Source organism: Primulina eburnea, chromosome 18 (genome assembly GCF_022965805.1).
Source record: "Primulina eburnea isolate SZY01 chromosome 18, ASM2296580v1, whole genome shotgun sequence".
Taxonomy (NCBI): Eukaryota; Viridiplantae; Streptophyta; class Magnoliopsida; order Lamiales; family Gesneriaceae; genus Primulina; species Primulina eburnea.
Window position 1 is genome coordinate 28174602 of NC_133118.1, and position 26833 is coordinate 28201434.

The following is a 26833-nucleotide window of genomic DNA, read 5'->3' on the forward strand; positions in this document are numbered from 1 at the left end:
TGCAACCAAATATATTAATTAAACACAAAAATAAACTTTGATTAATGAAATAAGACATAATAAATCATGCACAAGTGCGGTGCATTAAGACAAAAAAGTCACTAAAAAAACTTGTTAGTTTACAAAATCAATAATAGTGAATTGAATAAAAACTAATTCACTTAGCAAATATGGGAATAAAGTGCATCCAAAACAATTAAACCAAATATATAATCAAACTATGGATGCAACGTCTGTGAGTCAAAATCATCTTTGATAAACAACATACTAATCAACACGATAACTACGTGTTGTGCTGGAATGTCCTCAACACTCCACGACAATACAATAATAGTCCGATAATAAAGTCTTCGATCTTCTTTAGTCTTTTTCTCCTGCGGCGCCTATCTCACTTGATTCATCCTCATGCGCAGCATCTATGTACTCTTATTTATAGATTTACTGTCTTATAATTTATTTCTTGTATAAAATCCTACACAAATATGGAAACAAGTTTTATAAAGAAATAAACTCTTTTAATCAGTCATATCATATCTATAGATCTTATCACTAATCTTATCATATATGTAAATAATCTAGAACATCTTATTAGTCAAAAAGATAAAAATTCATATTTTAATATCACAATATTATTAACATAGAAATATTAATTAAGGAATAAAATATTTCTTTCGATGTCTCTCTTTTTTTCTTTCTGGACAAAACATACAAAAATTGTATTATTTTCCTCATATGCATTATCTCTATTTGTATAATAACCCCCTTGAGTTGTATAGATATCTTTTCCTGAATTCAAACTTGTTAGTTCAGTGTTGTCAAATAGGTGTGGTAACACGTAAATCAGAACACTCAGAAATTTCATTAAAATAACAAGATAACTAACCAAACAGGACTAAAAACTCCGAGATAAAACCATCGAAGAAAAATCAAACAAACTACGAAGTGTCTCCAACAGTATCTCCATCATGATCATCATTAAGAACAACATTAGACTCGTCCATTTTTGCATCGTCATCTTCTACTCCCTCTTTTTGTTCAGCAAAAGAATGGATTCTTACTTCCAACAACAACTCATACTCAGCCACTTGAGTTTATAAAATGCAATAACATCTCTTGCGATCTAAATTTTTTCTCGGCCAAAAATATATTTGGACTTGAATATAGGAGGTAGAGAGCATTACATACTCAGATGGTTTTTCCATAGAAAAAGATTTAGCTTCGGTTGGTTTGTTTACAGATGATTAAGCACTCATGTTGCCAACATTCTGGGCATAAGAGGTAGAAAACGGAAGATCTATTTTCATGTTTCCTATGAAATACATAGGTGATATTTTCAGTTGGCCACCTACATCAAAAAGTTCTTAATCTACATCCTTAACAAATCCTTGGGACTCTAAAATCCCATAGACCAAGGAGGGAAAAGAGAGCTTGGTGGATTTGAATCCTCCATCTGCAAACTGCAGAACTATTTTGAATACCATCATTCCAAAACTGGAAGTAGTACTACAAGTACCAATCAGGTAGAGAACTATTCCATGTGGTTTAACAACAACTGTAGTGTTGGTGGAGGGGGTCCAGTTTCTGATTGCGGTCTAGTGAAAAAAATAATTTCTCAAGGGAACATACTTTCTTGACGAACTTAAAGAGATGGCACATTATTTCTATTTGAAGGTTTTCTAGTAGGTTTTCCATTAGCATTTCTTCATTTACCCCACGACGTCAGCCCAATTGAAACGTTTTGCTTCTTGGACTTGCCTGCATGAAAAATACACCACACTCTAATCAACTCGATGCTGCTACTTGTTTCGATAGAAGGTTCACAAAGATGATCATAATTTAAAAATAAATGGGAAAATGAGATGATGAAAGCAATGTAACATGATAAATAAATATGTCACCGTTTTAGCTCTCCTAGCAGGCCGATGACTCATCCATTGCTCAACATCAATGGAAGTCGCTCAGATGATCTTACATGCAGCCAAGTGCCTGGGTCAATCCTGCATATTTCCAATCAACAGAGCAAAAATCATGAGGCCCACTTATAAGTGCAAGATTTGCACTTAATTTATATTAGAATCCATTTTGAATTATGCTTGTTTCGAACAGAATTATGCGTTTTGGTTTGTTTATGTTGTCATTTCAGGAATGGAGAAAATAGCGGACACGAACCCAAGTAAAGTCAAGAAAACATAGTGCCATGAATCCCTCGGACAGAACCTCGCGCGCGCCCGTGCGAGATCACGCGCAGCCGTGCGCGATGATATGCAAGAAGATCGACAGAAAGGTGCGCGCTGGCCGCGCCACTTCACGCGCAACCGCGCGCACATGTACATGGGCGGGAGACCAGAAGCGTGCGCGTGACTGCACGACATCTCGCGCACCCGCGCGCATGGAAGCAGCAGAAAACCCGAGAGGAACGCGCACCAATACAGGCGAGTGACCAGACACTTACGCGCGGCCGCACGACTTTATGCGCGACCGCACGCACACATGCACGGGCCAGCGAGCAGAAGCAGCCGCGCCAGAACTCGTGCAATCGCGCGCGCGGCGTCCAGAAAATCTATATAAAGCCGCATCCTAGGTCAGAAAAGAGAGATCTGTCATTTTGAGAAAGAACTCCACGAGAGATTCAGTCGTCCAGGGAGAAAAAGACACGAGGGAACAAAAACAAATACGAAGAACGACGGATCTGGGGACAGAGACGACACCTCGGATTTGTTATCTGATTCTTTCATCTTTATTTTCTATTGTGTCGATGTCTAAATATTCAAACATGTTTTACTTTTATTTAGAATTTGTCATGAACTAATTTTCTAGTCTTGAGAATGACGTAACTTTGTGGATACGATGATCTGACGTAGTTTTTTATTTAATTGAATTCCGTTTTTGTTTAATTGTGTTATCTGTATTCATTTCACTGCAATTTACTGGCCATAAATTGTTTGTTGTTTGATTAATTCTATAACTCGGGAGAGGGACTAGGATTATAGATCATTAGATACGCATCGTTGAATGTTTATAGCGTTCGGAAGGCGTATAACTTTAGCGAGGCTTAGGTAAGAACATCGTTTGTATTTATCAATTAAACTTAGATTTTATTAAGAATAATTGAATCGAAGTTTGATTGATACAATTTATTCGTCACTTGGGAAAGGGAGAATAAAATAATTAAGTGTTCTTGGCCATTAAATAATTGAAATTCATGAATGTAAATTTAACTATGAATAATTATCGTGGAAATTTGGTGAAATCATTTCTCTAGATATTTTCTCTCATTATTATTTCTCAACTCAGTGATTAGATTAATTCTTTGTTTTCAATTAGTTCGATTAAACAAACAAAATCTCTTTGGATTTTTCTAAATAAAGTCTTGACTATTTTAATTAAAAGAACTGATATACATTTTTATACACACTCCTCGTGGGATCGACACTTGCACTCAAAATTACATTTTACTATAACTTGACGTCGTGCGCTTGCGAGCATTTAAGAAAACACGCTACACCCACCCCTATGATGCTCATGGTGAAATAAACTTCCCACAAGAAATGACTAAGAACCTGCCAGGGTACTAATTTTCATTGTTAACACAATAACATTATAATGTCAGTAGAATATTCAACTTTTCCAACAATACAAAAAAAAGAAATGTCAAAACTTATCATGTGTTTTACGAAACTATCAAAAAATAAAATGATTGTATGGCAATACTATGCTTGGAATCCCCAAAACAAAGAGTACATGTACCTCGTGATCACACTTTGTTCAGTGGTTCTAATAAATTCCATGATCGAAACTGCCTTGCTCGAAACAAGCAATTAGATGGCATTGTTCTTCCACAGCTGCCATGTCAAATTGCTCTTGAAATCCTCAGTCATTTCCATGTTTGCAATCAATGAACTCCATGCACCTTGTCATGTTTGTGTTGCGAAAAGCATCTCTAATGCATTGGTTCACTCTCTATTTTGTACTTCAGGTAGAAATCAACATCTACATTTTTTTTAAAACAAAAACTAGTTTTGCTACAAGAACATTCAGACGAAAATTTGAAGAATATGAAGAATGACGGAAAAAATACAAGTGATGCAGGACACAACCTGTAGACCAAAGAGATACCATCATGAGCCCACCAAATGGCTAGCCAACATATAAATGAGAAGATTCATGACAAAGTTTGCCAATGCAGACTCAAAAACAAATTCAGTAGGAGATTGATCAGTTAGCAAAGATAAAATTCTGTACACCCTTGGTACATATTGAACAAGCATGGATGCACATAAAAGATTTTTCGCGAAGTTGGCTCTAGATGATCCCATGGAATCTTATAGGATGAATAGTATGATGATCTACCGAAAGCAAATAACCCAATATCAAACATGTATGACACATTTGGACCATAAAATAAACTCGAGAAAAAGAACTAGATCATATGCTTAAAGTTGTGATATGAATTCATTAAAGACCCTCAACTCAAAAAATGTTACAAATCAGACAATCAGTGGTAAATACTAAATTTTGGCTACAAGTTTAGCATGTCTCAACAATCACAATATCATGACAAAAAAAATAAAAAACTTGTTAGAAGACAAATTCAGTAGAAGAGCAAGGAAAATGGACACTTGCCTATGGAAGGGGAAGTGCAACAAAGAAATCAATTATAAAATATCCAAAAATATAGTTCCCAGGGTCATCAACCAATTCTACAGCTTCCATAACTCTAGATTCAAGTGCAACATATGCCAACCTGCAAAATGAAGATGTATCTTCACTTGTAAAACATGTACATCAAAAGAGATAAGCAAGAGAAATAATTTTGTGAGTCTTCGCATGCTTTTGACAACAAAAAAAATACCCTACAACGAGATAAATGAAACTATTTTTATCAACCGTAGACAAAAATAATTTAGTTGGTTTAACAATGTAATGCCCAAGATTTTATATCGTATTAAATTACGATTATTAATTTTTAATCGAGACGATTATGAAAGGGCTAATCGAGACACAAATTAAAAGTTGTATGAGAAGTTGTTGGTGCGAGAGCCGAAGGTCTCGCGCATGTGCGCGAAGAGTAGGTGCGCATATGCGCGAGTAGGGCAGAAGCCATGGTGCGGAACAGAACATTAGGCGCACATGCGCGACTGTATGCGCGCACATGCGCGAGGGGTCCAGAGAGGTTGGCGCACATGCGCGACTTGGATTCGCGCACATGCGCGAGACAACCCGAGAGTTGGAAATTTTGAACAAAGGCCTCGCGCATATGCGCCAAGATGTGTCGCGCATATGCGCGAGGCCTCCGTGAAGCTACGCGCCGAGACAGAATGTCTCGTGCATATGCGCGAGACGTGTGCTACAAAGATTGAGACACTCGTCCTTGTGCATGTTACGTGTATATATATACATATATATATACATATATATATATATACATATATATATATACATATATATATAGATATACATATATATATACATATATATATATACATATATATATATATATATGTATATATATGTATATCTATATATATATGTATATATATATATATATAGTCTTTGTCAGAACTGCGAAGACTCTAGACTATATATATATATATATATATATATATATATATATATATATATATATATATATATATATATATAAGCTCATCGATACACCGTAAGTCTAGAGTCTTCGCAGTTCTGACAAAGACTATATATATATATATATATATATATATATATATATATATATATATATATATATATATATATATATATATAGTCTTTGTCAGAACTGCGAAGACTCTAGACTTACGGTGTATCGATGAGCTTAGATGTAGATCGACGTCTATTGTAGACATTCGATACAACATACCAAAGTCTAAATTAGATCGGGATCCCTAGGTTAGAATTAAGTTGAGATAAGAGAATAAGTTATTGACTTAAATACACATTCGTATTTGTTCATGTAGTCAGATTGGATACATGTTTTAATGATTATTTATGCTTTTATATATGTTTTATATGATTGCATTGATACATTGTTTATACTGGGATATTTATATCTCACCGGAGTTATGCGGCTGTTGTCTTGTTTGTATGTGTGCATGACAACAGGTGAGACAGATTCAGGGTCACAGAGGTGAAGAAAGATCGAGTTAGAGTGGTGATTTCGGACTGGGATATAGATAGGTTTCATTACTTGATTGTAGTAGTTGAACCCTAGTTTTGAAACTAGATGCATGTTATACATGATTTGTATTAGTATACTGGTTTGTATAATAGAGTGATTCCATTACCTTCCGCATTTTAAAAAAAAAAATTTAGACCATGTTTATTCTAATTGATTAAATTAGTCCCAATGACGATTAAGAAGATGATTAGCGTCCGGGTCACCACAAACAATATCATGTAATAAAATACAAGGCTCCTTAACGATACCGAGTACAGGTACCTGAAGGAGAATACGAATCATGTAAATGAAATCAGTTAGGCTCCTCAAGACCACAATGGTTGCTGTCATGAGCCAATTCAAAACAATGCACTTGTTACCTTGACAAAAGTATTGACACTTTAATTGGCTGTTTACTGTAGTCCTTATAGCACCTTTTACCCCACAATCATTGAATAATTATAACACGGAATTTGAATGATAACATAATCATTTGATTACAAGAACTGTTTTATCGTACAAGTAAACCTGACTATCAAAGTGATTATTGATCAGATAAGAAAAATGCAAAAAGATCTAAACATTGAACATATTATAAGGAGATTAGCTGGCATAAGAACTATATTTTGTTGGCATCATAAATTTCAATGTTTCTTGACTGCTTCTGGTGCACTTTAAGAGATAGTTGGCAGTTTAACAAGAAACGTTCTGAAAACTTGAATATGTGAAAATTTAAAGTGTGTGAGTAAATGACACAGTTTTTGTGGATATTCAGAGATAAAAATCCTATATTACCCTTTCTTCCACTAAAAAACTTGTCTTTACAACGTCTTATAACAACTCGCTTCATTTAGGACTTATCACATTACCTAAACTGAAATTTTTAACGATCACTTTACAAGGTTTGAATTTTAATAATCCTCATTTCACCAAACAACACAATACACAACAAAGGCCCAACGGTCAGCTTTGTAACAACTTGATTTGGTTGAGGTTGCACATATTGATCATTGAAGATCTGACGTGATATGATAAGCGTGTGCTTTTGTTGAGCTGACTGAAATGTAGACGGTTAAATGTGCTCAATTGATATGAAAATATGCCGACGGTAGGATTTTTCAATTTAGCGGCTATGAACACTTTTTTTTTCAAAATTTTGGTAGTTTTTACTTTGAATGGTCTACATATATATATATCTGAAAAGCTCCAATGATTGGATTTGTTTTTCAACGATCATTTGTACTGTTTTCCGATAATATGAACTAGTCATTTCAATCGCCGTATGTATCATTAAATGCTCTTTAATGTTCTGCTTGATTACACTTTAATCAATGCTATTCATAAATCAGATAAACCGTAGACCAATTAGATAATTTTCTCTCACTACGGGGATTGGTATGATATTTTGCATTTTTTTCTATTTTCAGCATTCGTTTGAGCGTCTTGAATTGCAATATCCTCCTTGAAATGCTCAAAATTGTCCATTTGTAGTGTGGTTGGAATGTGACGATTTGAACCTTTGCACTTCTTTAAATTTTTGGACATGTCGTACAACTAGAGTTTAACAAATTCAACAGTTTAACTTCTTGACATAACATTTTTAACTCTTGAACGACTTGAAATTCCTGATTTGATCAAGTGGTCTGAAAAACCTGTTATACAAACAAAATAGCGACTGAATCCTAAAGGAGCTTGACAGTGTTTATTTTGTCTATCACCAAAATTTAAAGGTAACAGAAATATTATAACAATTTATATATAAACTAAACTTTTAGGACTACAATTATGTATTTAATCACTTAAATCTGCAATAAATAATTTTTTTATATTATTAAATTGTTCACAAATTTAATAAGTAATATTATATAAACTAAAAATCAAATATAATTCTTTTACATTCAAAAAACTCATATTAAATCAATAAAAATTAACACATAATGTTTTTATGTAAATTTAATTGGATCAGTTTGGTTTAGTTTTTCTTAAAACTTGAACGAAACCAAAATTTTCAGTTTGATTGATTTAAACTCATTCCAACCGCAATTGACTGAAACTCGATCCATTTATTTTATTTTACAGCATTGTTCAGTTTTTAACTCGAGTCACCAGGTACAATAACCCGATTTCTCTCTATATAATACATATATGGCAAAAGGGTGAGGCGGTTTATTGCCCAATATTAATCTTTTAGATATGATAAAATATATCAAAGATTATAAATTCGACATGATTAGGTATCTTGTGAGATGGTATCATGAATCTTTATATGTGAGACAGGTCAGCCCTACCGATATTCACAATAAAAAATAATACTGTAACGTCCGAAAAACCAACATACGTAAACCACATGCATGCAAATTGTTTTATTTAATTGATTTTAAATGCTAGCATGATATTTATTATATGATTAAATGTATCATTGCATGATTAAATGATAATATGACATGATTACATGAAATTTAAAATTTTGCCTGAATATTCGATAATAGGCAGATGAAAGGAGACCAGAGACGACCAAGACACTAATATGTATTTTTCACTAAATAATGACAAGGCTTACTAATATGATTTTAAAATGATTTAATTTTCTTAAAAATGTTAGAGTTCGAATTATTTTACGAGCCGAGCTCGATTTTTCTCGAGAAGCCGGTTTAAGGCAAACAAGGAGTTTTAAAATATCAAAAATATTATTTTTGGGAAACTAATTTTATAAAATTTTATATTTTAATTAAATAAGAGTTATTGGGCATAATTTAATTAAATTAAGTAGGCCCAATTACCCTTAAACTTACAAGTCCCAAAACCAAAGCCCATTAACATATTGTTTAAATTTAATAATATGTTACCCCGGCTTTCAAAATCCCATAATTTTACTTTCAATCAGCCGAAATACACCTCACACACACTACAATAATTTCGATATTTTTGGGGAAGAAGAAGATTTGTTTTCTTCGTCATCCGGTCATCCAACATCACACCTTCTTAACATAAAAACTAATACTCTTATCATAAAAAGTAGTATTTTTTCATGGATGACCCAAATAAGATATTTGTATCACAAAATACGACCCGTGAGACCGTCTCAAACAATTTTTTGCCATTCAATATATAAGCGACACATCAACAATAAACACAATGATAAAAAAAAACGTTCTCCGAATATTCTTAAACTTGCTCAATGCTCCTTTTGTATTTGAAAACGCAATTTAGAAAATTGAAGTTTAATTAAAAAATGGTGGTTGATGGACATATGGCGTTATTACATAAATATAAATTAATTAAAAAGAGATAATAATTAATAATTAAATAATTAAAGCACAAAGAGTGAGACTCGAACAAGACGTGGCACGCGTGGCCTAATAGCCACGTTAGGCCCGTTAATAAATGGGCCTTAAAATATATGAAATGGGCCACGCCACCTTTTTTATAGGGCGGGCCCACTTACACGAGGACAGTTTCGACCACCTGCCCCGCACTACGTGTCACCTTTCAACTTCCACGAGAAACGGAGGATCCGCGGATTTGTATGTATACATGCACACGCAGCACATGTATTTTCTCCATAGTTCGATTCAATCATCTTCATATTTCTTCAATCTTTTCGAATTTTCGACCATAACCCGCAGTAAAGATTCGATAATCGCGCCCACAGTCGGCGTCCTAGGAGGAGTTTCTGGGAAAAAAATGGTGGTGACAACAACGATATCGAGCTCGGATGAACACATTCACTGCACCTTTGGTTCGAGATATGCACGCAGTTCTCTCCCCAGGTAAGGATATTATTTTGATCGAGGGTAACATTTGTTTCTACTTGTTTTGGGATGCTATACGATACGAGTGAGCTGAAGGGTTCGTGGGTTTTGCAGGTTCAAGATGCCGGCGGATTCGATGCCGAAGGATGTGGCGTACCAGATAGTGAACGACGAGTTGTTGCTCGATGGGAACCCTCGTCTGAATCTGGCCTCGTTCGTGACAACGTGGATGGAGGAGGAGTGCGATAAGCTGATCATGGGTTCCATCAATAAGAATTATGTCGACATGGATGAGTACCCTGTCACCACCGAACTTCAGGTCTCTCTATGTTTCTTTTTCTCCAGTCTCTTTGTGTATTTCATCTGAAATCCCATTCTTTACCAAGTATACTTGATAATTGCCTGGAAAGAACCTGTTTTATCTGGTGTTACTAGCAGTACTAATTGTTCTAGTTTCGTGAGGAATGGATTCGATGCGCAAAGATTTCATTTCCGGTGTCCATGAGTTATATGTTCTTCAATTTTTGGTATTGTTGTAAGTTGATTTACGATATTAATCCAGTTATTTTTATATATAATTTTTTATCGAAGTGTTAAAATGACAGAGAAATGAGAGATGTTTCATGGGAAAATGAAATGATCGATAGTTTGACAAAAAATTTAGGACAAAAACGTGATTTTCTCTATTCAATACTATCTTGTTTCAGAAATCTGGGGTTTTTTTTTTTAAATTTGATTTTGGAACATTCTGAAGAACTATTTGTGCCTATTAAGTTGGTGAATGATTTAATTGTGGATTTGGCAGAATCGGTGTGTAAATATGATAGCCCATCTCTTCAATGCACCTGTTGGTGAGAACGAAACAGCAATTGGTGTTGGCACGGTCGGATCATCGGAAGCTATAATGCTTGCAGGTCTTGCTTTTAAAAGGAAATGGCAAGCAAAGAGAAAGGCAGAGGGCAAGCCTTACGATAAGCCAAATATTGTCACCGGCGCTAATGTGCAGGTTTGTTTTGTCAGTTTCTTAGCCATTGGTGAGCTTCTGTTGATTTCCCACGGCTTAAGATTCCGATGCAATTTATGTTTCTTAGGTTTGTTGGGAGAAATTTGCAAGGTACTTTGAGGTAGAACTAAAAGAGGTGAAGCTAAGGGAAGGTTACTATGTAATGGATCCTGCTAAAGCAGTGGAAATGGTGGATGAGAATACTATTTGCGTTGCTGCCATTCTTGGTTCTACTCTGACAGGGGAGTATGAGGATGTCAAGCTCCTCAATGAACTTCTGACAGAAAAGAACAAGGAAACTGGATGGGACACCCCTATTCATGTTGATGCGGCTAGTGGAGGATTTATTGCCCCTTTTCTTCACCCTGAACTGGAATGGGATTTCCGTTTGCCGCTGGTGAAGAGTATCAATGTCAGCGGTCACAAGTATGGGCTCGTTTATGCGGGTATCGGGTGGGTAGTGTGGAGGAGTAAGGACGACTTGCCAGAGGAGCTTGTCTTCCATATCAACTACCTTGGATCGGACCAACCTACATTCACCTTAAATTTCTCGAAAGGTAATCCCCATTTTTTCGATTAAGTTTTTCTTGCCTGTTTGCTTAGTATCTATATCTCTCCACTCTTGTGGGGTAGTTGTTTACAAAGACAGTGTGCTCGTTTAACACTTGACTAGAAAGTTCTGTGAACTTGTAAAAGTACATATAATTCATGTCGTCTTGAAAAAATGCGGTATTTACCTGCATCATTTAATTTTTCAGGATCTTCCCAGATCATTGCACAGTATTATCAGTTCATAAGACTTGGATTTGAGGTATTTCCTAATTCCTATAACTGCACAAGAAACTGTGAATGCTTGAACTTACTTTACCTGTCAATACTGGGAATGACAATAGCATGGTGTGGGCTGTCGATTTATCTCATTTACTGCTACTGTTTTTGTGCTGAAGGGCTATAAAAGCGTCATGCAAAATTGCATGGAAAACGCAAGGCTACTTAAAGAGGGACTCGTCAAGACAGGGCAATTCGAGATCATATCGAAAGACGCTGGTGTTCCCTTGGTTGCATTTTCTCTCAAGGACAGCAGCAAGTTCACAGTTTTCCATATAGCCGAGGCCCTTAGGAAATTCGGGTGGATAGTTCCTGCTTACACCATGCCTGCTGATGCCGAGCACGTTGCTGTTCTTCGAGTAGTGATTCGAGAGGACTTCAGCCACAGCTTGGCACAGAGATTGGTCTCCGACTTCGAAAAAGTGATCAAGGAGTTGGATGAGCTGCCGCCCCGCGCCTCCGTCAAAACGGCACATGTAACCGTAGACAAAGCGAATGGGCCACAGGTGAAAAAGAACATTGTGGAGAGCCAGAGAGAAATCTGCAGCCACTGGAAGAAGATTGCAGACAAGAAAACTAGTAGTGTCTGCTAAGTATATGAGTGAGTTCTATATATTTGGAGTGTATATTTTTTAACGTGTGATTTCCCATTATATAATAATAATAATAATAATAATAATAATAATAATAATAATATATGATGATTGTACTAGAGTCGATAGTTATTTTTTTGCCTTTATTATATATGAAATACTCATTATTTTTAATCCGATTTTCCCAAAAAATTATATAATCCTCTGTATTTTTAAAATATATTTCTCTTAAAAAATTGTAAATTCAGGCAATATTATTGATATGATATATACTATATATTAACGATACAAAGTAGTTCTTTTATGATATAATCTCATAGATTTATTATCGTGAGATGTGTTCACCATATTCGTATTTAAAATGAAAATTAATATTTTTAGCATAAAATGTAATAATTTTTACATGAATCGGATCGGATTAGAGATCCGACAAACAAAATTAACACTTGACACTATCTCGCAGAAGTTTTTTTTTTTTTTTTGCACGCTAAATATTCATCGAAAGGGTTTAAATCAACGTGCTTCTACGGCCGGTTCCATATCATCGATTTTCGAAACGACATTAATTTTATATGATATGTTATCAAATTATCATTTTTCGATATCACGTTGATATAATGCCAAAGGACTAAAGGAGAAAACATAGAACATCTTTGTTGAATTATTGGATTGAATCTGTGCAAGTTAGAAAATAAAAAATAAAAAATTCAAGTCATTATATCAAAATTGTAGAAATTAGAAATTAAATCCATTGGGTGGCCACAAAATTCAAGAAGAAATGGAGTAAGCCCATATGTGTTGTCGGGCCATAGCCCAAAGAAAGTAATAATACAGAAAGCCCATTAAATCAGCCCAAGTAAAACCCCTTCATTTCCCGCCAACTCCATTCTCAGAACCAGAACTCCACAGATCGACAAATCCCGCCATTGTTTGATTCGGAAGAAACCACAGAGTTCGTAGAAGCAAAATGAACAGCGTATTGAGAAACAAATTGCAGAGGAAATTCAAGATGAGAGGTTATACCATCAAATTCGAAGCTTTATCCGAGTTTCAGCGTTTCCTTAGCCACTTTCCCGGTGCCGAAGACGAAGCACTCGATATCCTCCTTGAAGAGATTCACCACCGCCCCCGTAACAAATCAAATCTTTCGAATTTTGTAATTTTGTCTTCTTCTTTTTTGTATTTTTATGTCAGGGAGTAATATTGTGACGATTGTTTTTGGTTTAGTGAAATCTTCGATACTGGATAAGGAGCCTGTGCAAAAAGTAGTGAGTCTATTGCTGGAAGCGGATGCTGCGGAGGGTCTGACGGGTAGTGGTTGTGGATCAGCTGGACATACTTTGGGTATCCTCGATGCGTTTGATTTCCCGAAATTTCGATATGACCCAATCAAGAAATTATTTCATCAGTACGTTGAGCTAATCTTGTATGAATCCAGTAGTGTTGTTTTGATTGTGGTTTATAGCAAAGTTTCCTTAAAGCGAGAAGCTTTATGTAGGAGCTACTGATAGCATATGGTATTCTCAGGAAATGTGTTGGCTTTGTTGGTTCAAGTGAGAGTTCCGTTGTTTAGCATGAGGATTAGGTTATCTAATGGCCTGTTTTCTTGAAATAAGACCTGCAAGGGTGTGAAGAGACTTTGGAACATAATAAATACTGTACTAACATTGGCACTTTTGTTTTATTTTATTTGTTAATTAGTGTAACAACTTTCTGTTGTGGCTTGCATATTTTTGGTTATTATTGTAAATTGGCATTTTTTTTTTCCATTTCGTGTAGATATAGAGGGAAGCCTCCAATTCATGGTGATGCTTCAGCAAAGGCCACATTGTATAAGGATCGATTTCTCTTGCTGTTACAGAAGCTTTCTCGTGACCCCCATTTTTGCACTCCTGTTTTTGATAGCGGTATTTCTGATTATGGTAGCTGCCAGGTGCTTATTTTCTCCCACCACCAATGTGCAAATATTTGCTTATTATACTATGAACAAACACAATTGTTTATGACCGCGAGCTTTATCCATTTTTACTAGAAATTGTCTTCCCTTTCAGATATCTACGATTCAGTCTCTGGTTGGGCGGACAGGAAAGAAATGGGTGATGGGTTTGATATCACAACTTGAGGATGGTCATTTCTACTTGGAAGACTTAACTGCTGCTGTGGAAGTTGATATATCTGATGCAATATCCTTTGTTATCACAGACCACCATGCATCTGAAATCTGTGATCCATGTTTTAATGTGCCTATAATTTGATATCAGGACTTACCACATTCTAATTTCTACCATATTCGATTAATTTTCTGATTTTTATTGACTCCACGCTCTGTTTCACATAGCCGTCACTATCTCATTCTTAAATTCCTGAAACAAATTTAGCGCATGCTAAACTGAATAATTAAGAATAATACCGTAGTCATTGTTTAACTGTGCATAATGTTATGAGAATCCTTATGTCACGTGATGTGTGGGTGAGGTGTTGATTTCACATTTAACATATAAAACATGACTTCTTTCACTTTCTTTAATATGAACCACAGAGTAACAACAGGGTTCTTTTCAGAAAACACAATAGTCTTGGCAGAAGGCGAGATGCGCTTGGATGGTATCTTCAAGGTTTTTCTTGTTCTGTTTTTAGACGATTCGACTTGACAAGGACTGTAAAGTAGAACTTTGAACTTTATAGGTTGTGTTGATGGTTGTGTACAATGTGAGTGCTGAAGTAGGACTTTAATGAGAATGTAATGCTAGATGTGCCTGGAAATAAAGATACTTCTACTGGCCTTATCGATCATTTAATTTCTTTAGAACTATAACTGTATCTTAGGCCATTTTATTTCTCATCCATCTATTCATATTTTTGTTGTCAAATAGGTTTTTCGATGTTGGCAAGAGTGTTTTCTACTCAATTTGGTCATACTTGTGTTGCCAATTTTTTTTCAACTGCGAGCTACGTTGTTAGAAAACGGGGAATCCCAGCGATTTGCTACGAGTTTGAGTCATTATATATTGTCTTTTAAGATTTTGTTGGTGTAGGGAGTAATCATGAGATTCTGTATCTGAAATAGTCAAATAGCCACCAGTGGCTCCTTTGTCAGATCTTAAACATAGGTGAACAGTGAGAACATAAGAATATAGGAGAGGTGAAGAAATATGGACTGAGATTTGTTAGCAGCCTTGTTCTGAGCAGTGAGCTACAAACACATATGATCCTTATCCTAAACTTGGGGCGTTGAATTCAAGCAAAAATTTCCTTGTTGAATATGAGATTTAAAGTCTTGTTCAGATAAGCATAATTTACCTTTTGCAAATTATTGTGCAGGTAAAAACTTGTGGGTTTCCTCCACTAGAAGACAGAGAAAAGTCAGTTACAATGTTTTCAGGAATTGATTTTTTTGGTGCTGGTTCACTTACAAAAGAAGAAACTGTATCCTTCCACTCTTTTCGCTGCTGATTGAAAAATCATTTTGCTTCTCATGTTTACAAAATGGTAGCTCACATCCCTAACTCGTGCTACAGATAAGGCTGGCAGAGCTGGAAAAGGAGGCTGTGAATGACATGTTCGTTATACTTTCCGATGTTTGGCTGGACAATGAGGATGTAATCTTCTCTGACTGTTTTCTCTGATTATTCTATTTACTTTGTTGAATCCCTTTCTATTTGTTAATGTAATTACTAATTGCTTCATTGTCTTATCTTTGGAGAAGACCATGGAAAATCTTAAGACCATCTTCGGCGGTTATGAAAATGAACATGTTGTCCCATCGCTGTTTGTGTTCATGGGAAACTTCTGTTCTCGTCCATGTAACCTTTCTTTTAATTCATATTCAAACCTCAGGTGAGGAACTCTCTTTTATATCCTAATTGTTGTTACAGTTAGGTGGAGTGTGAGATTAATAAAAGATGGACATTTACAGATCACAGTTCGGGAAGCTAGGAAAAATGATCGCAGACCATCAGCGTTTAAAAGAACACAGTGGATTTCTTTTTATTCCTGGTCCTGATGATGTAGGTGGGTTGACTAATTAAATTAGGATTTTTCATGAAATGATTGCATACATATATGCATCATATCTGTAAGAAACACACTCTGCTGATTTTCAGGACCTTCTAATGTTCTGCCCAGATGTTCATTGCCTAAGTACATAACCGAGGAGCTTCAGAACTACATACCAAACGCTGCATTCTTGAGTAATCCTTGCAGGTTTTTATCTGATTACTTCCCAATATAACTTAGACGTTTGAGTCAAATTTGAGTAGAGCTTTCCACGTCATTTGATTATTGTTATTGCAATCTGAATACTTCCTGCCAAATCACATGATTACTGGGATACTCTTATGCTTTACTTCTCAGTTTCTTTTTCTTGTTTCTCCCAAACTGAGAATCAGGACCTTTTTGTTGAAACCAGGATCAAATTTTACACGCAAGAGATTGTCTTTTTTCGTCAAGATCTGCTTTATAGAATGCGCAGATCATGTCTGATGGCACCCTCAAATGAAGAAACGAGTGATCCTTTTGAGCATGTGAGTCTGATAACATTCATAACCCATTTTGGATGACGGCTCATCATTCATGTAATCCTAGAATATCAATTTACTGATCATTGTGTATTTTTCTGCAGCTTGTCGCTACCATTACACACCAAAGCCATCTCTGTCCTCTGCCTTTGAGCATACAGCCGATTATTTGGAATTTCGATTACTGTCTTCATCTCTACCCAACTCCACATACAGTAATATGCTTTTGTTGATAAATATATATAATGTTGAAAATGTAAACTGATCTATATCTGTTGAAGTTCGGGTTTTGTTTTGTTGAACAGATAGTATTGGGAGATAGAAGTGACCAAAAAGCATTCAATTACACAGGAATTACATGCTTTAATCCTGGTTCCTTCTCAAACGATAACACTTTTGCGGCTTATCGACCTTGCTCTCGAGAGGTTGAATTATCTGCGCTCTGACTACAATAATGGAAGATCTGGTCCGAAGTTCTGGATTTCACTCAATTGATGATATTCTGGTGTGCTTGCCTTGGGTTGGATTTTTTGTTGTACAGTTTAAAAATTTTGAACCTTTAATGTTAAAGCTCTTTTTTTTTTACTCATTCTTATTCAAATTCAATTTTCTTTTGGTCTCTCTCCATTTAATCCACATCAAATAATTTCACCAAGAACACACATACATACATACAGCCATGAAGACACATTTACCCACCTCATAACTTTACACGGCAACTCAATTATTCATGGCACAATTCATTCACCAGAGTTTAGAAAAAAAGTTGTTTAAGAAACAATTATTTCAAATAAAAATTAAATTTTATTATATGTAATAGACATGTATGTACTGATGTACACGACCCTACTTTATGCTAGTTTATTTAAAATGACACAACAATCTCATGAAAAGTTGTCTCATTCAGTCTCAGTTATATGGTGGTTTCTGGGGCTACCTTTTTTTTTTGTGATCAACTCCATTCAATAATAAGATAATATCACTATAAAGAATATCTTTTTTATTCAAAAAAAAAAACACCCTGAAAAAATTAATATCCTTTTTTATTACAACACAAACCGGAGGTTTAGAATTCGAGGAGCCAGCTAATCTAACAGGAGGTGAGACTACTGGGCTATAGGCCCGGTCTCGAAAATTTAGTATTCAAACACAAATAAAGTGAAGTAATATTACAGTGTCCGCACATAACCACAGTACAGGCGATATACAAGAGTATAGTACCCTAGACTTCTCATTTTAAATTGTCCTATTCCAGCAAAACAAGTGATCTTGATTACAGTTATTCATGGGAGATAACATTTTAAATTAATGTTAATTTGTTATCCCGTTGGTCCATCGTGACACCAAATAGTATAAAAATTAGAAAATAATAACCACAATATTGTCAATGATTTCATGCTCAATCATATTTGACGAAAAATGACAAATTTCATTCTGAGTACATGTTTTTCGATGTTTACGAAAATTGTCATAGACGACCAAAATCGAACTAAATGGACCAGATCATGGTTCATGCGAAGCATTGCCATGACAGACCAGCAGGACCGGTCTTACATGTTTAACTCATTTTGACAGCTCTAGCTAACATAACGCCTACTTCATATAGTAGTTTAACAAAAGTTGAAACACAAAATAATAAGTGAAATGCAATTAAAAGTTAGCTAAACGAAAAATGAAGGTTGGCATCCACCAGGCGAAACTCAGCCACTCCGGCTCACAGAATGCCTCACAGCACAATTTCAAAGATCACTTGTACAAATAAAGACTCAAAATAACACCAGACACTAATTTTTTTGAGCAATCTCTCGATAAATACAACAGATTTTTCTCTGAGATTTACCATGCTAATACAATTCCTAGATCACACATCATTTACAACAAGAGTGCAAGACTTTTCTTTCCACCAAAGAAGATGGAAAAATTAATCCAACCCATAAATACTGCTTGGCGGGCTACAACATTTGAGTCGTGATGAAGGAGAAGACAAGTTGGCTGTGGGATAAAGGAAGATCAACAAGCAGTTAAAAAAATCAAACCTAATGATTGAGCAGGCACTTGAAATTTACAACCCCGTTGATTCAATGAGCAAGCCGGGTGGTAGAGGGAGATTTACTCCAATCCTGTGAATGGACACGCACTCAAAGGCGACCTTCATAGGTGATAATGCATCCCAGAAATTCATTTTGTTAAGAAGATATTGGTTCATATGGATATTGTAACCATGGATGTTTCAACGCCTCCATTGCAGAAGGCCGCTTCTTTGGGTTTGTTTCAAGCAGATGAGCAACAAAGTCGATGAAGCCTTGATCTCCCATTGGCAACCGATGTCTCAAGGATGACTTTTTGGGTATCAAATACTCTAGTTTGTTAGTGTCCTGAAAATGATTAAAGCGATTAAATGATGAATGAGTACAACAGCAATACAAATCATTCATGCATTCATCAATACATACTTTGGGAACCCTAAAATACGCATCCTTTCCAACTCTGTTCGTCAGTTTATTAGCATACGATAACAAGTTTTGTGTGCGCGTGAAATATAATGACATGGCGTAAAGTGAGTTTACCTGGTTTCTTTCATAAAGCATGTGATTTTTTGTGAAATATTTGAATGTATCTCGTCCCTTTGCAAGCAACTCTTGGTCGAACGGGCCTATGATTCCAATTACTCGAGCAAGTAGAGTGCCAGCAGAATCATTTTGAAAAAGCACCTACATGAATAAAATTATAACTCTATTTTAGAGTTCCAAAGAAGAAATGTCAAAATCATAATAATAAAATAATAACAGCAAAATCATGGAAGTGTTCTAATAGCGAGATACTTGATAGCAGACACGAAATGAAGCAGTACGCAAATGGATGAATTTATACACATGAAGGCAATTTAGAGCCTATTAGGTTTCCCAACTTTCAGCCTAAGACAAGCCTGCCTTGAACTAAGATTCCGAATAGTACAACTAAAACAATAACTGAAGGAAATCAGAAACTAGTTAAAGCAACAAGAATTTTCCTATTACAAGGGTAAGATCGCAAGATTTCAAAATGTATTCCAAATACAAATAGTGTCAAAATCAAGAAAAGACAAATAAGCATAAACCTAGATCTAAGAAAAGAAATAACAAGATTCATAGTTTAGCACGGGAAAAGAAAGCTGGAAATTACCAAGTTGATCGCACATTAAAAATGAACTAAGAATAGAAAAGCTTACATTTCCTGTGCAAAGTTCAGCCAAGATACAACCAAGGGACCAAATATCAATCTTTTTATCATATGGAAGCCCCAAAATGACCTCCGGAGCACGGTAGGACCTAGATTGAACATAAGAACAAAGGTGATCTGTCTCAAAACAACTACTTCCAAGATCAATAACCTTCACCTCACATCTACTGTAACTTTTAACCAATATATTCTCAGGCTTCAGGTCACAATGTATGAGGCCAAGACTGTGCAAGAATTGAAGTGCTTCCAAGCATTGAATAGTTATTGACTGCACAAATCCAGGCTGTAAAAGTTAGAGAGGAATACATAAAAAAGATACGAGAACATAAGTGTCACACAAACCTGCAGTCTTGGCATTGTAAAGTAGACTTCTCCTCCAGATTCTCTGTTGAATTTGTGAAACTCATACAGGTTTGCTTTAAGCAGTTCACATACAATCAATAAATGCTCCTGCATATAGAACAATGATCAATAAAAGCTAGATGAGCATACAAAACATAAATAGCATTCATTAAACCACGAATAATTACATTCATACAATTACAGACATGCAAAACATGAATAATTACAAACGTACAATTACAAACATGAATAATTACACACATACAAAACAGAAACACACTTTATTGGCAGCACAGACATGTATTAGGTGTATACATAGGCATATGATACTCTGTTTACTCATCAAGAAGATAGGCTTTTATGTATTGTAACCAAATATACTAAACATGCCGCTTAAAGTTGTTTAGAAATAATAAGCTATATATTAAACTGTTTGTCATATTTTGATTATCATCTATGTGTTGAGCTGCTGAAGACAACCCTGTCAGCCCCTAATTCAAAATCATTTCTCTATTGTTAATGGCATTTATAAAACAATGAAGCAGGCACTCTGAAGCCTGCAGTGGCCTCATCGATGCAGTTGCACGTCTTGTTTCAGCTAATCCTATTTTAGCCCATTTCTAGAGTAGTTCATACCAGATATGACATTGCTTGTTGTGTGTAAAAAATCTGGTTTTATGGTTGCATAGTTTCTAGAAGCACAAGGCAACCTAAGGTTCACAAGTATCCTAGAGCCTAGGAGCAAGGCACAAAGCAAGGAAAGCGCTTTCTTGAAGCGAAGCACCCTATATAACAATCTGCTAGAATCTAAACATGTATTTACAAGAACAACAAAACAAAATACATTATTATATAAGTTCATTATACTGCATTCATCGTGGATTTACTATCTCCACACCGGAGTTGTGCTTATAAATGGCTTTGAGCCCTTAAAGTGCTCGCCAACACTTGGGCTTTATGGTTAAGATGCCCGCTTTGTTAAAGGACTGTACCTTACCCTGTGTCGAGGTGCAAAGGCAGAGCCTCAAAGAGCCTTGCAATGAGTCTTAGTCTAGATGCACGCCTTGTGGTCTTTTAATAATATGTTATGTTGATCTGAGGCTATTTGACAATCAAATGGGGTTATGGTTGAGTATAACAGCTGTAAGGACGGTAAAGCGACATGTGCTTATTGCACTTGTCACAACAAGCCACTTCTATCAAGTTCATGTTAAAACTAGATGAGTGTGCTCGAGAAGAGAAAAAAATTAGGAAAAAAATTCGATTGCATGTACTACTCTTTCGCTCGTATTAATGCCAACCAAGGGCTATTTTGGCTAATTATGCATGGTTGTACCAATGCCACACAAAATACGTGTTCTGCCAAGCACGACATAACCTTTCTACGTGAATATTTTGGACATTTACATCTTGCAGTGAGAAATAATTACTTTGAAATCAAGAAGGCTAGAGAAAATAAGGAAATCTAGCCACGCCATGGGGTAACAGACAGAGAAAGTATGTTCAAAACTCAAATCTTAGATCCAAGCTCTAAAAATTAACAGTTATGGATACTTGGTAAAAAAAACTATTAAAGAATAACATATTGACAATTCAAGACTTAAAAAGTGTTGTGTTCGCCAAAGAGATGAAGGAAATGCTAACTTACTCGATAATAGAAATAGTCATACAACCGAAGAAGATGATACTTGTCAGCAGGATCATGTTTGTTCACATACTTGAGAAGCTTGATTTCATCCAGGCTCTGATCGAAAAAATCCTTGTTGTTCTTTATGATCTTGACACAAACATCCATGCCTGTGTGAAGGTCATGTGCCTGAATGGCTTTGCTGAATGCAGCTGATCCAAGATACTCGGTAACATGATAGCGCCCAGCGATGACGGAATTTAAAACAACATTAAAGTTTTTGTCCTCCTCAAAGCCAGTTCTGAACAAAAAGCAGAACAAATAAGGAAACACATTCCAAAAATTATGGATGTAAAAATGAGAGACTTGAATAAGTGGAATTCCACCATTAGACGGAGTAAAGAGATGAATACAATCATAGTGGAAACTAAATTCCTACAAAGATTAAAAGGCAAAGTGCAAGGATGCCATTTAACAGAAGAAAGCTACTTAAATCGAATATCTAACAAGCTACAATTTGCAGCATGATCAACTAGGCTAATTAGGACATAGAAATGTGTGCAGTTCCTGGTGATAAACATAAGCTGTACTCGATCTTGTGGTACATTTTCAGAGTTATTAACTTTGTAGACTGTTGATAATTATGCTACATTTGCACAACACTTCGTTCAAAACCAGCGCTGCATATATTCCCGGTTCCCCCAATCATAAACAGTCATAAAGCTACGTTGTCTAGAAAGTAGAAACAAGGTTAAATATAGTCAACAGTGTGCTTCACACTCAACTCATGATACATTGCGCCACCATACCAGAGATTGAAACCAATTTCCCAGTTTTTTATGAAATTGCTAAACTAAAACTAGACACGAAGCTTATGAATAAACATTACTGTGTCAATGTTTGATGTAACCTGTGATATAATCATCAGAAACTAAAAAGTTATAAAGCTATTGAACTGCTATTTAATTTTCAGTTTACAACACTCTTTAGGGGGTGCAAAGACTAGCATAGCAAACTGCGGTAAGAGTTCGTATACAAACCTTAATTCTAAATAAAGAAGACTATTGATCATATTATACGATCAACAGTAAAAAAAGTTTGCATGCCTGTTTTTCCTGTGAACAATCTTCAAATTGAAGGTTTCAAACTCCTCCTCTTGCGCTTTGATCTGCTTCACTTGATCTTGCACAGCAGCAGCTTCCTCATCCTCCAACAATGCCGAAGGATCTTCTTCTCTTCCATCTTCTATGAAATCATCCTTTTCTTTCTTGGCAAGTTCATTTTCAATATAACCATACTTTGAAAGAGAAGGACTAGAATTTGCTGATTCCCCAGTATACGAATTTGTTTCATCCTTTGAACTCTTACACGGAGAAGTGTCGCGGCTTTTGCGTCTTCTTGATAAAAGTATGTCACCATTAGCCATTACAGACTCTCTACCCACATCATTGGCTGCAGTGTCCTTGTTTGACAACAAAGATTTACCAGAGCTTGCTTGCACCAACTTCCCATCTCTAGGAGGAGGAAAAGAAAAGCCCCCATCCATGTGGATTTTTGCCTGTATACATGCATTCCTGTCATCAGACTTAACATAATCGTCAGAACTATCTTTCATTGTTCTATGCATCTGTTTCTTGAATCCTTCACCAGTGTTCTTATCTGATTCGTGCAGTGAGTGTCTAGATCCATTGAAACCACCACTGTGATCGTGAAAGTACTCTATGTCCCCTTCACTACTACCTCCAACCAAACTGTCCCGCACTTCACTGCCTATGTCTGCAGCATCACTGTTGACTCCAACACCAATAGACCTGACTGAACCATGTTGATCATCATCCAAGCAGACATCATCTAGATTTGTCCTTCCACAATCATTCATGACCTTTCCATCTCTTAGCATTCTTAGTTCATTATTCTGAGCTACAAAGCCCTGCCAGACAGGCTCTGAGCGCATTAAACTTAGCTCCACCTCATCCATCAACTGCCCATCATATCGACCAATCAAGCCATTCTCATTATTTTTGTGGTACATCTCCTTCTTTGTCAAACCAAGAGGATCATCAGACGATATAGCTGGATCGACATTTTTTGAAAGGGAATACTGCTCTCCAGAGAAGTAAGAATCCTCATCAGCAAATGACTGATCATCTTCATCATCCTTCGCCTGCTCCCTTTCTTGAAGGTCCAGAACACTTCCCTGACCTGCAGCCTTTTCGTTGTCGCTCGGGTAATCAATTTCATGAGCCAGAAACCAGGCCTCATCTTCAATAGGTTGCCTCATATAGCCATCGTCGTCGTCGTCTTCATACTCATCAGAGTCCCAGTACTCGTTAGGATAGTCAATGCATTCATTCAATCCATCACCAATAGTGGCAAAACCAGAAACAAGGTCAGAAGCATCCTCAGTAATGCCTTGACTCACAGAGAGCCAACTCCCTCCTGTCCTTTTCCCTATAAAACAATACAAGACATTCATATCAAGGTCTCTTGGTTTCATGGAAGAGACAGAAAGAAATGCATTATCAATGATAATAAGGTGGGATTGTGGGAATGGAAAGAGTGTTGAACAGTTCTAATTATAAATTGATTTGGGGAGCAAAAATTGAAAAGGAGAAGGAGAGAAGGGCCTTTCAACAAGGGTAGACAACAGTGCACTCATGAGGAAATTACCTAATTTAGAATGCTCAACATCTACTTATACAAGTTCTCCCTCTCCAGATATAGTAGAGAGCTCGTTCCTAACCATAAGAAAGCGTGTCTCACAACAAGTAGCATCAAGATTGTGATCAAGAAATTTTTGGTGTGCATTGTTCAAAACAGACAAATCTTAATTCTTACACAATTTGACATATTGAAAGTTCTTGGACTGACCTATTGGGGTGCATTTTTTAAATGAGCAAGTGATATACAAGTACACATCACAGATTCAGCACATTCAAAAAGTCTTCAATCCAATAATAAGTTCAGAAATGGCTAACCCCGCTTCTGATACAGGGGTGAATTACACGACAATACTTTTCATTTGTTTGCATTTAAGTTAATGGGGTAAATGATGGGCAGGATTGAAAAACTCATAGCGTGTGCTATCAGTAACAACGAGAAGAGAAAATACTTCACTAAATATTGAAGTTTTCAGTGTATACCTGAAGGATTGACATCTTGGCCTAGAGGCACATCAAGAAATGATCCTATGAGATAAGCGTTTCCGGCATTTAAAATCTTTGCATCACTATCATCACGCTCATACTTCTCCTCCCAATGAATATTGAAAGACTTGTCTTCTGACTTAAGTCTTACTGGTGCCAGCCTTGGCAACTCTTCCTTCCGGTTCTCGGATGCAAGACAAAATTCTAATTCATCAAAAAATTTTGGCTCACCCTGAGTCTTCCCAAAGTACAGAGCTCTTCCCACCTCATCCCCTTGCTCCTTTATAGCTGTTCTGGAGTCGTTCGGTTCTACTTTCCTTTTCTCCTCCTTTTTATCAACAATGGAGATGGGACAATCATAACTAGTTGAAGTACCTTCCCTGGAGAAGGGAAAAACAGTTTTGACGGGAAAAGGCAGATGAACAGATACATCACTTTTGGACCAGGACTTATCCACAATGTCATTTTTAGAGCTTGTACCGCTAGGCTCTCTTTGTTGATCGACTTCCTTGAGTTCACTTTTCTCACTCCTCTTGTGCCTCGTTTCTACAATGGAATCACTAACACTACCAGGCCAAGACATTCCCTTCTCAGTAGCAAAGCAATTTTCCCCAGATTTGGAATTAACACTACAAATCTCAGGACCCTCAGCTGAGTTTAGCAATGCCTTCCCAGTAACCTGAAATCCCAGAAAATTATTTTCATTGGCACTGTCACCTTCATTTTGACATGAAGGCAATGGACCGTTGTTTGTCCTATAATTCCAAGAATACAAATCAAGCACGGCATCATCAGCATTTTTGGAGAAGGTAAAATTCTTATCACCGATTCCAACAAACTCACTGGCCTTACTCCGTTCCCCAACACTGCCACAACTTTTCCACTTGACCTCAGACGCATTTTTCCTTGTTCCACACTCAACCTCTTTCACAATTATCTCGTCAGAAGCCTCAGCACTACTCAAAATCTTCGAATCATCCAAACCTTCTCCACCATGTCGATAACTTAACGCCTTCCGATCCTCTTCAACTACTTTTGCTGCATTCGCTTCTTCTCCTGAACTACCAGCTGACTCATTATCATTAAGAGTAAGTTTCTGAAGAATCCCGTTTAAATCGGGTCTAGTTACTCAACTCACTGCGTAAAGCAGCCTCTGCCTTTCCAAATTTGTTCCTTCGCAGAAATTCTAGTATCCCATCAATGGGATTAGAATCAGCCATTTATACAAACACAATTAGCTCAATCCAACCACCACTTACAAGAGATACCACTCACTTAACCCTGGAAATTTAAAACCAAAAGAAAGGAAATTTAATATGTTAACCAGATTTAAACTACTTTTCAAACCCATAATCAAAGGTTACACCCACAAATGAGAAATTCAATCGAGAAAGGTTACACCCACAAATGAGAAATTCAATCGAGTAAACTTTCTTTAACTTCAACACTCTAATTAAAAGAAACCCGCATTACCCACTATAACAGATACCATGATAAAGAAAAAAATCAAACTACAAGTATCAAAATACTGAAACAAGAGCTAAGGAAAAGATGTAGAAACGGCATTTCATGGGACCTAACACAGAAAAGTAGATTTACATTAACCAACACTAGAGGAAAAAAACCCTTTTCTTTGGGATTCAACATAAAAA

The 26833-nt window shown here is 36.2% G+C and overlaps 3 protein-coding genes and 1 pseudogene across 3 annotated transcripts; 2 read left to right on the forward strand and 2 right to left on the reverse strand.

Annotated features, from left to right (window-relative positions):
- Positions 1–1228: 1228 nt before the first annotated feature.
- Positions 1229–7004, reverse strand: LOC140819233 (probable cyclic nucleotide-gated ion channel 20, chloroplastic; annotated as a pseudogene).
- Positions 7005–9691: 2687 nt separating this feature from the next.
- On the forward strand, positions 9692–12449 carry LOC140820114 (glutamate decarboxylase-like). Its single transcript, XM_073180434.1, has 6 exons — positions 9692–9924; positions 10021–10225; positions 10712–10912; positions 10998–11466; positions 11668–11720; positions 11857–12449. Exons 1-6 carry the CDS (start codon positions 9704–9706, stop codon positions 12328–12330), a joined length of 1623 nt encoding a protein of 540 aa, XP_073036535.1. The 5' UTR covers positions 9692–9703; the 3' UTR covers positions 12331–12449.
- A 777-nt stretch (positions 12450–13226) lies between these two features.
- LOC140819817 (DNA polymerase epsilon subunit B) lies at positions 13227–17424 on the forward strand. The gene is made up of 13 exons (XM_073180049.1): positions 13227–13460; positions 13558–13738; positions 14110–14263; positions 14382–14513; positions 14868–14945; positions 15652–15756; positions 15849–15929; positions 16037–16167; positions 16247–16341; positions 16434–16533; positions 16739–16853; positions 16952–17062; positions 17153–17424. The coding sequence occupies exons 1-13, from the start codon at positions 13298–13300 to the stop codon at positions 17291–17293; spliced, it is 1587 nt and encodes a 528-aa protein (XP_073036150.1). The 5' UTR covers positions 13227–13297; the 3' UTR covers positions 17294–17424.
- A 1063-nt stretch (positions 17425–18487) lies between these two features.
- LOC140819816 (uncharacterized) lies at positions 18488–26462 on the reverse strand. The gene is given in 8 exon segments (XM_073180048.1): positions 18488–19222; positions 19415–19558; positions 20056–20334; positions 20409–20516; positions 22057–22336; positions 23142–24486; positions 25179–26304; positions 26306–26462. Coding segments are annotated over 8 exon segments (3567 nt in total). The 5' UTR covers positions 26402–26462; the 3' UTR covers positions 18488–19033.
- Positions 26463–26833: the final 371 nt, after the last annotated feature.

Excerpts from the sequence above, each read along its gene's own strand:
- LOC140820114 (XM_073180434.1), top strand. The coding sequence starts at position 9,704 with ATGTATTTTCTCCATAGTTCGATTCAATCATCTTCATATTTCTTCAAT. Across the intron at positions 9,925-10,020 it reads GCACGCAGTTCTCTCCCCAG|GTTCAAGATGCCGGCGGATT; the intron begins GTAAGGATATTA and ends TGGGTTTTGCAG. Across the intron at positions 11,721-11,856 it reads TCATAAGACTTGGATTTGAG|GGCTATAAAAGCGTCATGCA; the intron begins GTATTTCCTAAT and ends TTTGTGCTGAAG.
- LOC140819817 (XM_073180049.1), top strand. The coding sequence starts at position 13,298 with ATGAACAGCGTATTGAGAAACAAATTGCAGAGGAAATTCAAGATGAGA. Across the intron at positions 13,461-13,557 it reads AGAGATTCACCACCGCCCCC|TGAAATCTTCGATACTGGAT; the intron begins GTAACAAATCAA and ends TTTTTGGTTTAG. Across the intron at positions 16,854-16,951 it reads CGAGTGATCCTTTTGAGCAT|CTTGTCGCTACCATTACACA; the intron begins GTGAGTCTGATA and ends ATTTTTCTGCAG.